Source organism: Macaca thibetana, chromosome 20 (genome assembly GCF_024542745.1).
Source record: "Macaca thibetana thibetana isolate TM-01 chromosome 20, ASM2454274v1, whole genome shotgun sequence".
Lineage (NCBI taxonomy): Eukaryota > Metazoa > Chordata > Mammalia > Primates > Cercopithecidae > Macaca > Macaca thibetana.
In genome coordinates, this window is record NC_065597.1 from 48,566,596 (window position 1) to 48,578,648 (window position 12,053).

At 56.4% G+C, this 12,053-nt stretch overlaps 3 protein-coding genes across 5 annotated transcripts in view; 2 read left to right on the forward strand and 1 right to left on the reverse strand.

Annotated features, from left to right (window-relative positions):
* Positions 1-8,448, forward strand: part of SLX1A (SLX1 homolog A, structure-specific endonuclease subunit) — a 127,034-nt gene extending 118,586 nt beyond the window's left edge. The window contains exon 7 of the transcript XR_007722064.1: positions 8,386-8,448. The gene's annotated coding sequence lies outside the window, so the exon portion shown is untranslated. The remainder of the gene's footprint in view (positions 1-8,385) is intronic.
* Positions 1-12,053, reverse strand: part of LOC126944476 (bolA-like protein 2) — a 146,888-nt gene that overhangs the window by 22,420 nt on the left and 112,415 nt on the right. The gene's annotated exons all lie outside the window — the stretch shown is intronic.
* The window catches only part of LOC126944464 (sulfotransferase 1A1), a 35,827-nt gene that overhangs the window by 16,764 nt on the left and 7,010 nt on the right, over positions 1-12,053 (forward strand). The window contains exons 1-7 of one of the 3 annotated variants that reach the window (XM_050773990.1): positions 8,390-8,537; positions 8,642-8,767; positions 8,857-8,954; positions 10,102-10,228; positions 10,324-10,418; positions 10,940-11,120; positions 11,243-11,351. In XM_050773990.1, the coding sequence (XP_050629947.1) occupies positions 8,390-8,537; positions 8,642-8,767; positions 8,857-8,954; positions 10,102-10,228; positions 10,324-10,418; positions 10,940-11,120; positions 11,243-11,351 (884 nt within the window). Of the gene's footprint in view, positions 1-8,389; positions 8,538-8,641; positions 8,768-8,856; positions 8,955-10,101; positions 10,229-10,323; positions 10,419-10,939; positions 11,121-11,242; positions 11,441-12,053 lie in introns of those variants that run through there. The other 2 variants (XM_050773991.1, XM_050773992.1) reach the window with 2 other exon arrangements.

Consider the following 12,053-nt stretch of genomic DNA (forward strand, 5'->3'; position numbering starts at 1 on the left):
CAGGGGTGCTGTGTTCAGAGGACTGAGGGCTGCCCAGAGGGTGGCAGACGGGGATCCTGGCCTCAGGTGGCTTGTGTCCCATGTCACCAGGAGCACAAGGAGGCAAGAGCCCAGGGCTCAGGGCAGGAGATTCCCATCCAGAGCTGGTTCTCCTGGGGCTGCAGAAGGGATGCCACTGACTTGGGGCTTGCCAAGGCTACCAGGGTTGGCAAGGGGTCAGTGGCCTTTGGGGCTGGAGTGGAAGAGGGAGGGCTGCTGGCAAGTCCCATTAGCTCAGGAGATGAGGACAAAGGGGACAAGGAAGGGGACGCTAGCCTCTCTAATCAGCCTGTTCCTGGTGTCACCAATGACCTCTCCCCTGGAGGCTGCTTTACCTGCTGTGGGGGCGTGTGGATCAGGGCATGGTGGTATCAGGTGGTTTAGGGTTACAGGGCCATGATGAGCTGCTTCCTCTGGAACAAGGCCTTGGGGTCCATCTGGGGGCTGGCCTTCCACTGAGGCCGTGACTGCCAGCTCAGGGTGTGTCTCCTCAGGGTTGTGTCAATCTGTGGCTGGGGGCCCTCCTTCCCAGCTTGACGGCTGTTGTGATACCTGGGTTCTCCTCTTCTTGGTTTAAAATAAATTAAGCAGGCGGGGCGCGGTGGCTGACACCTGTAATTCCAGCACTTTGGGAAGTTGAGGTGGGTGAATCACCTGAAGTTAGGAGTTCGAGACTAGCCTGGCCAACATGACGAAACCCCGTCTCTACTAAAAATACAAAATTAGCCAGGTGTGGTGGTGAACCCTGTAATCCCAGCTACTCGGGAGGCTGACGAAGGAGAATCGCTTGAACCCAGGAGGAGGAGGTTGCAGTGAATCGAGATTGCACCACTGCACTCCAGCCTAGGCCACAGAGCGAGACTCCATCTAAAATAATAATAAATAAATAAATAAATAAAATAAAATAATTTAAACAAGAGACATACAGCAAAAGAAGTGCAGCACAGAGTAAAGTATTGCAAAAGAAAAACTGTATTTTGCAAGTTAAGTGCATAATAGACAATACACCTCGAGCGAGTTCAGAACGGGCTTCTCGTCAGGGTGGGTCAGTGTTAATTACTGCAGGGAAACTCCCCTTATGGGAATCTCACACAATTTTTCATAATGGGTGGGAAGCGGCGTCACTAGTGAGCATGATCTGGGTGGTCCTCTGGGTGCACATGGACATTTGCTATACATGCCTGTTTCTAGGACACATGTCTCATTAGCATTTTAAATCTCCACCCAGGGGTGTGGTTTTTACTATTAAAATGAGCAAAGGGTCAGTTTGAGGACAGGTAAAATCAAAATGCACATGTTCTCAAAAGGGAAAGTCCTTACTGGAGATAGCTTTGCTTGAACTCAGTGACCAGGCGAATGCTGAGGCTTACTGTGTTGGCCGTGCGGTCACCAAGGTCGCAGCATCCTGAGAAGGTGGTTGTCTCCTTGACTACCTCTCCTGCCTCGCCCAAGTTCCATGACCCACCCTGGCCCAAATAAGACCTCCAGGTCCATCTCGGGGTTGTCCTTCCACTGGGGCAGCGGGATGATCCAGCGTCAGCTCAGGGTGTGTCTCCTGGCTGTAGAGGGACTTGTGTCAACCTGTGGCTGGGTGGGGATGCTCCTTCCCAGCCGTTAGGCTGCCTCCAGGCTCCGTGCCTGGCCCTGGCCTAGACACTCACTCTTTGCCTTCTTCATTGATGTCATCTACCTCATACCTGTGGACAAAAGGAGGAAAACACTGGGTGTAGCCAGGGGTGCAGTCCCTGTCAAGGAGCGTGGAGGACCGGGGCAGGGCGAGGACCTGGTGCTCCCTGCACAGCTGGCCCCGCCCACATCACCCTCTGTGGAGTTTTTCTCCAGCTGAGCAGATGGGAAGCAGAGCGGCAGCCCAGGCAGGTGCAGTGACCAGAGAGTAGCCCCGGGGCTGGTGTCACTCACTTGTTGGTGGCATGGCTGTAACTGACCACCTCGGCCAGGATCCACTGCTCGTCCCCATCCATGGCCTTCACCCAGGCAGCCACCTTGTCTCCAGGTCTGGCCACATAGTCCCCTGAGGCGGGGACACCCCACAGAGGAGTGGGGGCCTGTGAGTAGAACAAAAGGTCAGTCCCAGCCCCTGGGCACCAGTCCCTCCCTCGCAACTGCTGCCCTCACTTGTCACCGGGCTTCCCGATCCATAGGGGCAGGGTCATCAGCACCCCTCTGCGCATGGTCTTCCGGGGTGGCTCCGAGTCATTGTAGAGACCTGCGATCTCGGCCGCTGTGGGAAGGAGAGGCCTGAGGCCCCAGGGACAGGTGCTGGCCCTGACCCCCCAGCATGCTGCACTGAGCTGTTGGAGGACCCCCTGGGAGCACCCAGTCCCTGAGTGAGCCTGAGGGCCCAGCAGGACTGTGACCCGATCTGCCAGGTGTCCTACAGGGGCTGCTGCACTGAATTACATATGGGTGAGACGGCAGCACAGCGGGCACCCAGGGGAAGGAACCCAGAGCGGGGTCCTTACTTGGGGCTTCAACGTAGCCCCAGGCCCTGCTGCTGCCTGAAGTCACGCCCCCTGCACCTGCCCACTTCAGGCCCCGCCTCCAGACCAGGTACCCACCTGTCCCCCCTTCTCTCCCTCCCAGCGTGCCCACCAAGACCCCTACGTTGGCCTGCATCCTGGATCATCAGCTCCGCCCCAGCCAGCTCCTCCCCGGAGTTCCACCTCCGAGATTCCCAGGGCACTGGCTCCCCTTCATGCTCCTCCTCTGCGACAGGCCCCGTCCCCGCGCTGGACACCCCACCTATGTCATAGGCCTGCCCACTCCCTCTCATCAGGCCTGTGTCTCGCGGGGTCCGCGTCCTCCAGGAAGCCTTCCTCCTGGCACAGAGACCCTCCCCATCTCACTAGGAGTGCAATGGCCTGATTTGGCTCCCTGCAACCTCCGCCACGCCCCCTGCCCCACCTTTCAAGCAATTCTCCTGCCTCAGCCTTTCCAGTAGCTGGAATTACAGGCACGTGCCACTATGCCTGGCTGATTTTTGTATTTTTAGTACAGACGGGGTTTCACCATGTTGGCCAGGTTGTTCTCGAACTCCTGACCTCAAGTGATCCCACCGCTTCAGCCTCCCAATGTGTTGGGATTACAGGAATGAGCCACCGTGCCAGGCCTGGGCCCTGCCTGTTGTGCGATCTCTGGGGTGGGATTGGAGGGGACCCGCGGTTGGGCGCGGCAGGGCTCACAGGGACACCCCCATTCTCCTCCCCAGGGAGATGATGTTCGTGCTGCACGCCTTCCTGTCCGCCGTGGCCGCCCTTCGGGTAAGGAAGGAGATAGCGCAGCGGCAGGCGGGCGAGGGCTTGGGGTCTGCCCCGTGGTGGCCGGAGCCGCCCTGACGCCCCCGTACCCTGCCGCGGTTGGAGTGGGCCTGGCACCCCCGTCCTAGGCGCGCCTCCTGCTCCCGCTGCACCCCGACCTCCGCCGGGACCTCTGCCCGCCGCGCTGCACTGGCGCTGGCCTCCCCGACCCCAGGGCGCCGCGCAGGTCCCTTTGCTGACGCCAAGCCTGAGCCTGAGCCGGACACGGGGTCCAAGAGGCCTGTGCGCCCTGCGCGCCCGCGCGCTCCAGGAAAGGTCCACCCCAGGCAGGGCGGCTTATCCTCCAGAGGACTTTAGAGCCAGCTATTGAGGAACCAGGAAACGCCCTGACAATTTTGCGACCCTGTCCCCGTCTCTAAGATGGGGATGATAGTATTTATGGCCATTCCTGAGCACAGCAGGACTTGCCTTTTTCCTTTGACTGGAAGGTTCTTCTCTACACCTTCTGTCTTGATAACCTGCCACCTGAACAGGGAGGTCTTCCCTGGCTCCCGATTTAAAATTGCAGCTCTGAGATCGCGGGTACCATGGCATATGCTTGTAGTCCCAGTTACGGGGGAGACTGAGGTGGGAGGATCGCTTGAGCCCAGGAGTTGGAGGCTGCAGTGAGCTATGATCGCTCCACTGCACTACAGCCTGGGCAAAAGAGCAAGAAACAGTCTCTAAATATATAAAATAAAATTGCACCTCTTGAGTACTTCCCCGTCCGCTCCTTTTCCTGAATACTTACTATCTGACCTGCTAGGTGTTTTATTGCTCTCTTTAGTCTCTCCCACCCTAACCTTTGCACTAAACTGCCCGAGGACAGCTCTTGTCACTGCTGTAGAACAAAGTTCAGCACAGAGACGATGGCCAAGAAATAGTCAATAAAATAATGGACGATGGGCGCCTTCTACTGAGCTCCCGCTAATTGTGAGTGAGTAGAGGACTTGCCCTGGGGAAATTCAGTGACTGCTGGGTGTTGCTGAGCTGTGAGGAAGTTCAGGTCTGGCTGCAGTGGTGAGGCTGTGACTCAATCAATCACTGCTGATGCTCACAGGACGTTCACTAGCTTAGTCCCAGGGGGCAAGGATTTTAAACCCCCACGTCCATTTCCTTATCCATAAGATGCAAATAACAGTCACCCCTTCCTCACGGATGGAGCTGTGTGATGCCCGGAACAGTGCCTGCTGCACGGAGGGGCTTACCACCAGCTCCCTCTCCCTCCTTGTCTCTTACCTGCCTGCTGCCTGGGATGGGATGAAGATGGGCCCTTGTGTTGCCCCAACCCTGGCTGCTGGCTAAGAGCCCATGTGATCTGTCTGTTCAGAGGAGTTCCTTCAGGAGGAACCAGGGCAGCTTCTGCCCCTAGAGGGCCAATGCCCCTCGGTGAGTGCAGTCCCCGTGCCCCAATCTGGTCCAGCTCTGGGAAGAGGGTGCTCAGTTGTGCAATCCAGGCTGGCGCAGCCGAGTCCTGATCTTGGTATTCAGGGCTGAGCCTGGAGGGGGCTTGTGATGCCTGACTCTGTATCTCTCTCGGCCCCATGCCTTTTTAGCTGTGAGATGTCACTGCTTTGGGTGACCTGATCTGGCTGTGCCAGATGGGCACGAAGGAAATAGAAGACTCAGAATTAGAAGACGTGAGTGGGCTTTGGCCCCGGCCTCCTACCCAACACCCTGCCCTGGGCTGCCTGTGACCAACCTTCTTGCCTCTGCAGGCACACTGGACAGCCCTGCTGGAGACCTGATCCTCAGTGTCCCTAACCCCCTCCAGATACTGGATACTGGTGGCCTAGGGGAGGTCCTCAAAGACTGGTGGGACATCAACCTCGGCCAGTGTCCAGGCTTTTTTTTTTTTTTTTTTTTTTTTTTTTGAGACAGAGTTTCACCCTTGTTGCACAGGCTGGAGTACAATGGCGCAATCTCGGCTCAGCGCAACCTCCACCTCCCGGGTTCAAGCCATTCTCCTGCCTCAGCCTCCTGAGTAGCTGAGATTACATGCATGTGCCGCTGCGCTTGGCTAATATTGTATTTTTAGTTCAGACAGGGTTTCTCCATGTTGGCCAGGCTGGTCTCAAACTCCCAACTTCAGGTGATCTGCCTGCCTCAACCTCCCAAAGTGCTGGGATTACAGGAGTGAGCCACTGCGCCTGGCCTCCTCCAGGCTCTTGACACCGTAGCCAGAAGGAATTTCAGGACAAATCAGAAAGTCATGAATGTAGGGAGATTTCTTGCAGAGCAAAAGGACTCACTCAAGAAGGAGAATGTGGGGGTCCTCAAGAGAGTGTCTCATGCCCTACGAGGTTTGGGACTAACCTTTATGGGCTTCTTTAACTAAAGAGGGGTATATTCATGAAGATTCCAGGAAAAGGTAAAGGTTTCTCAAGACCGTGGTGCCGCAATTTACACCCAAATCCAGGTGTTCCTGGAGCCGTCTTGGCACTGGCGGGTGTATGGTTTCGTATGTTACTGATCGTACAATGAGATCCTAGGTGAAACCTACATCAAATACGGCGCCATGTTGTGTCTGGTTGGTCAGAGCCAGCTTGGTCCTCATCCTATTTTTCAGGGACTTATTGGTCCTTAACATATGCAGCTATTTCAAGTTTCCTTCTTCTGGTCATGTGAAACTGCTGCTTGGGATTTTCTATTCACTTGCTACCACTCTATTAATCTCACATTCTTGCCTCTTTTCTGTGCCACCCCGTGTGGGTCCGACCCGTTGTTACTGGAGTGCAATGCAAAGTCTGAGTCAAGGGGGCCTCCTGAAGGTTGCTATGGCAGGGGCGGAGCTAGTAGCTGGAGGACCTGCCAGTCACAGGGATTCCTCAGGGGCACAGAGGAGGGTGGTGGGGCCTGTGGCCCTAGCAGGGGAGCAGCTTCTCCTCTGCCTGGAAGCCCCATGCCCCAGCTTCCCCCACACTCCCACCTGCCCGCTTGCTTCTGAACTCACAAATTTCTTGGAAGGCTTGGGAGACTCACCTTTACTCAGAGGGTTGGTTAGCTATCTCGTGCCCAGCTTGACCTTGGACTTTAAATAGTGAGGACAAAGAACGAGGAGGATGGGGGTATGCCCTCCTTCCACGGGGCCCTGTGGCTTCCAAGCCTCAGCTTCCTCTGATCTCTTGTCTGTGGAGCCTCCTTCAAACCCAAGGAAACAAAAGCACCTGCCATGGGCTGCTGTTCTTCTAGGATCTTCTATCCATGTTCTGTGAGTCCCCCCAGTGGGACTGCATTGTCCTTGTTCTTTCTTGTTCTATGTATCCATGCTCTGCTCCCCTCCTGCCCCTTCACTCTGCCCACACACATCACTCCAGACTGGCCTTGTGGTCAGAGTCTGGAGTGCATGGGCTGCTGGGGCCTGCGGGCTGCACTGGGCCAGAACCCCTGGCTCTTTCAGGACTAGCCTGGAGCCAGCAGGTAGGTGACCTTTCCCGGGCCTGCCTATCCCATCTTTCCCTTCCAATCCTTCCCCTCTCTTGCCTGGTTCAATCAGAGAAAGCTTGTCTGTTGGCCTGCCTGGCAGGGGCAGGTCAGGAGCCCTGTGACATCTCAAAAACAAACAAACAAACAAACAAACCCACAAAAACAAACCCACCATGGGGCCCTTTCCCCTTTCGTTCTTCTGTTTTCTACTCACCAAACCCAGTCGTGGCTTTGGAGATCACTCTAAGCTTGTCTCCAGCTGGCATACTAAGGAGGGTAATGGAGAAGCTCCCCCACCCCCAATCCTACCCCTTCCTTCCGGAAGCAAATCTAAGTCCGGCCCTAGCTCCAGATCCCTCCCACACTGGACCTACGAAACCCTCAGCACAGACAACACCCCTGCATTCCCCACATTGCACCCACACTCAGCCACTGCGGACGGGGAGGGCACAGGCCAGGTTCCTGATAGCTCAGGTGAGTGACACACTGGAAGGGCCCAGGGCGCCCTCACCCTGCTCAGCTTTTGGCTCCAACACTCCAGAAGCCGAGGCCTCTCCCATCCCTGCGCTTTCCCCATGGATATCCCATTTCAGACAACCCCCGCCAGCGTGAATCCCCCTCCCTTGGATATCCCATTTCAGACAACCCCCTCCGGCGTGAATCCCCCTCCCTTGCTTTTTTTTTTGTTTTTTTTCTGGGGAGGCCAGGTCCTGCTGTCACCCAGGCTGGAGTGCTGTGGGATCCTGGCCACTGCAGCCTTTAATTCCTGGGCTCAAGTGATTCTCCTGCCTCAGCCTCTGGAGTAGCTAGGACTACAGGCACTCACCATCCTGCCTGGTTAATTTTTTAAAACATTTTTAAAAGATTTTTAGAGATGGTGTCTTGCAATGCTGCCCAGATTGGTCTCCAACTCCTAGCCTCGGCCCTCCTAGGGTCTGGGATTATAGGCGGGAGCCACCCTGCCTGGGCCTGTCCTCTTGCTGAGTCATCAGTTTTGTTCATTCCCACAGCAGGCTCTGGCCCCTAGTACCAGCTCAGTTGCTCAATGGGCCACGTTTGTCCTGGAGCCTGGATGGACTCTGGCTGAGCAAGTGGATCACAGGCCTGGTCAGCCTGGGAGGTTTCCACATGTGAGGGGCACAGGGAACTCAAGGAGGGGAGCATCGGGGACAGGAGCCCACTGGGTGGAGGCTGGGGGCTCACAGTAGGAAATGGTGAGACAAAGGGCACTGGCTGGTAGGGAGACAGCACAGCCAGGCCCTAGAGCTTCCTCAGTGCAGCTGGACTCTCCTGGAGACCGTCACACACTCTGCTATCTGAGCCCCGCGCCGTGAGGGTGCTTTCACTGGTCTGCATCATGGCCCAGGCCCTGGGATTCTGAACAGCTCTGCAGGTGAATGAAAGGTGTGGCCAGGCTGGGGAACCACCGCATTAGAGGCTGACCGGGTTTCAGCCCCAGCCCCGCCACTGACTGGCTTTGTGAGCGTGGGCAAGTCACTCAGCCTCCCTAGGCCCCAGTGACTTTCCTGAAAGCAAGAATGCCGCTTTCTTGCTGTTGTGATGGTGTTAAAGGAAGTGGGCCTGGCTCTGGCTCCTGACACAGGAACATGGAGCTGATCCAGGACACCTCTCGCCCGCCACTGGAGTATGTGAAGGGGGTTCCGCTCATCAAGTACTTTGCAGAGGCACTGGAACCCCTGCAGAGCTTCCGGGCCCGGCCCGATGACCTGCTCATCAGCACCTACCCCAAGTCCGGTAGGTGAGGAGGGCCACCCACCCTCTCCCAGGCGCCAGTCCCCACCTTGGCCAGCGAGGTTGTGCCCTCAGCCTGCTCACCTCCCATCTCCCTCCCTCTCCAGGGACTACCTGGGTGAGCCAGATTCTGGACATGATCTACCAAGGTGGTGACCTGGAGAAGTGTCGCCGAGCTCCCATCTTCATGCGGGTGCCCTTCCTTGAGTTCAAAGTCCCAGGGATTCCCTCAGGTGTGTGACCGTGTCCTGGGTGCAAGGGGAGGGGAGGAAGACAGGGCTGGGGCTTCAGCTCACCAGACCTTCCCTGACCCACTGCTCAGGGATGGAGACTCTGAAAGACACACCGGCCCCACGGCTCCTGAAGACACACCTGCCCCTGGCCCTGCTGCCCCAGACTCTGTTGGATCAGAAGGTCAAGGTGAGGCTGGGCACAGTGTTTCACTTCCGTAATCCCAGCACTTTGGGTGGCTGAGGTGGGAAAATCCCTTGAAGCCAGAAGTTACAGACCAGTCTCCTCAAACAAACAAACAAACAAAAAATATATATATATAGCTGGGCGTGGTGTTGTGTGCCTGTAGTACCAGCTACTAAGGAGGCTGAGGTGGGAGGATCACCTGAGCCTACGAGTTCAAGAGTGAAGTGAGCTATGATCACACCACTGCACTCCAGACTACATGACAGAGAAACCTTGTCTCAAAAAAAGATGAAGAATAAAAAGAGGTGCCGGCAGGCGCGGTAGCTCACGCCTCTAATCCCAGCACTTTAACAGGCTGAGGCCAGCAGATCACCTGAGGTCTAGAGTTGGAGACCACCCTGGCCAACATGGCAAAATCCCATCTCTACTAAAAATCTGAAAAAATTCGCCAGGCGTGATGGTGGGCACCTGTAATCCCAACTACTTGGGAAGCTGAGGCAGAAAAATTGCTTGAACTCGGGAGACAGAGGTTGCAGTGAGCCGAAAATGAGCTATTGCACTCCAGCCTGGGCAACAAGAGCGAAACTCTGTCTCAAAAAAAAAAAAAAAAAAAAAAAAAAAAAATTCCACAACAAAAAGGAAAAGGCAAAGGTCCAGGTGTGGGGCATGTGAATCCAGGGAAGGAGGTCCCGGCTCAGCCCAGCTTTGGTCCTGTTCTTCTGGGAAAGTCGCCTCACTTCCTCCAGCCTTGTCTCATCTTCCACAGGAGGGACTGACTGTCTCTTGCTCTGATGACCAAGAACATGAGACTCTTCAGTGTAGATCTAAGAAAGGTAGAGGGTGGGTCCTCACAGGCCCACAAAATTTGGTGGGGGTGGGAACATATTTGACAGAGCATGCCTTGCTCCAGATCAGGGTGTGACACATTGATGCAGATTATATTACTTTAGAATATGATGGTCTTAGGGACCAGGCAGGATTTTGGCTTCCAACCAGGGTTCAGATCCCAGCTTGGCCCTACCGGTGTGATGAGATCTCAAGCAAGTCAGCCTCTAAGCCTCAGGTTCTTCCTTTGCCAAACCAAGAGATGAGCTGGCCTGTGGCGGGCTGTGTGGTGATGGTGCTGGGGTCGAGTCTTCTGTCCCCGCAGGTGGTCTATGTTGCCCGCAACGCAAAGGATGTGGCGGTCTCCTACTACCACTTCTACCACATGGCCAAGGTGCACCCCGAGCCTGGGACCTGGGACAGCTTCCTGGAGAAGTTCATGGCCGGAGAAGGTGGGTGTGACGGGAGGAAGGAGGGTGTGGAGCCGAGAGGTGGTGGCTACAACGCACAGTAACCCTGTGTCGCTGCCCCCTGCCCACTTCTCCAGTGTCCTATGGGTCCTGGTACCAGCACGTGCAGGAGTGGTGGGAGCTGAGCCACACCCACCCTGTTCTCTACCTCTTCTATGAAGACATGAAGGAGGTGAGACCACCTGTGATGCTTCCCCTCATGTGACCCCTGGGGGCAGGCACCTCACAGGAACCCGTCAAGGCCACCCAGCCCCTTTCCTTGGTGGCCCCCACTGCAGGTCCGGATTCCCCATCCTCCTCCCTGGCCCAGGCCTCCCCGCTACAGCCCCACCTGGCAGCAGGTCCCACACAGCTCTCATCTCCTGCAGCTGAGTCAGCTGCATGAGGGGCCACGGATTAGATACTTAGTCCTATTGATTATCCCCACCAAAGGGTGTGCCACCCAGGGCCACAGTCACGGAAGAAGACCATCCCGGTCCTCACCCATAGGAGCCAAGCCCAGCTCATGATGGGATCAGAGGGCAGAGAGCAATTCATTTTATCCCAGGGACAGGGGCCCCGGGGATCGAGGAGCTGGCTCTGTGGGTTTTCTAGTGGAAGTGGCCAGTTCCCCTCTGATGTTAGAGAAGGGGACCCCTTTTATTTTCCTGAATCAGCAAACCTAGCCTCCACTGAGGAGCCTCTGCTCCTCAGAACCCCAAAAGGGAGATTCGGAAGATCCTGGAGTTTGTGGGGCACTCCCTGCCAGAGGAGACCGTGGACCTCATGGTTCAACACACGTCATTCAAGGAGATGAAGAAGAACCCTATGGCCAACTACACCACCATCCCCCAGGAGCTCATGGACCACAGCATCTCCCCCTTCATGAGGAAAGGTGGGTGCCGGCCAGCACGGGGGTTTGGGGCGGGTGGGAGCAGCGGCTGGAGCCTCCCCATAGGCACTCGGGGCCTCCCCTGGGATGAGACTCCAGCTTTGCTCCCTGCCTTCCTCCTCCAGGAATGACTGGGGACTGGAAAACCACCTTCACCGTGGCGCAGAATGAGCGCTTCGATGCGGACTATGCGGAGAAGATGGCAGGCTGCAGCCTCAGCTTCCGCTCTGAGCTGTGAGAGGGGCTCCCGGGGTCACTGCTGAGGGAGTGTGCGAATCAAGCCTGACCAAGCGGCTCAAGAATAAAGTATGATTTGTGTTCAATGCAGAGTCTCCATTTCAAGCCAAGAGAAACCATGAGCTGAAAGAGTGATCGCCCACTGGGGCCAAATACGGCCACCTCCCCACTCCAGCTCCCCAACTTGCCCTATTTGGAGAGGGGAGAGGGTCTGGAGAAGTAAAACCCAGGAGACGAGTGGAGGAGGAATGTCTGTTTAATCCCAGCACATCCTCTGCTGTCCTGCCCTGTGTCGTTGGGGGATGTTGAGTCCGCCGGGCAGCGTCACATTTTCTTGGGCTCCTTACAAGCCACCACGTACCTCTGAGCTACATTGAGGGGAGGGGAATAGCCGTCTGCATAGGAGGTATCTTCAAACAGGACCGAGAAGTCATCCTGGGGCTGTGTGGCAGGCAGACAGGAGGGCTGCTCAGAGAGCCCCAGGCCAGGACAGGCACCCCCTTCTCCCAGCCTAGACCACAGGAGCCACTGGGCCGTGGACTCTCAGCCACTCTCATCATCCTTCACTCTGGGGTCAAAAGTTCTTGGCCCAGTCCCTGCTGCTACAGAGCTCTTTTCTCAGTGGCTGGAGACCCAGGGCAGTGAAAAGGGTGGGGAGAGGAAGGGGCGTTGACTCCCTCCCAGTGGGGCCATAGCTGG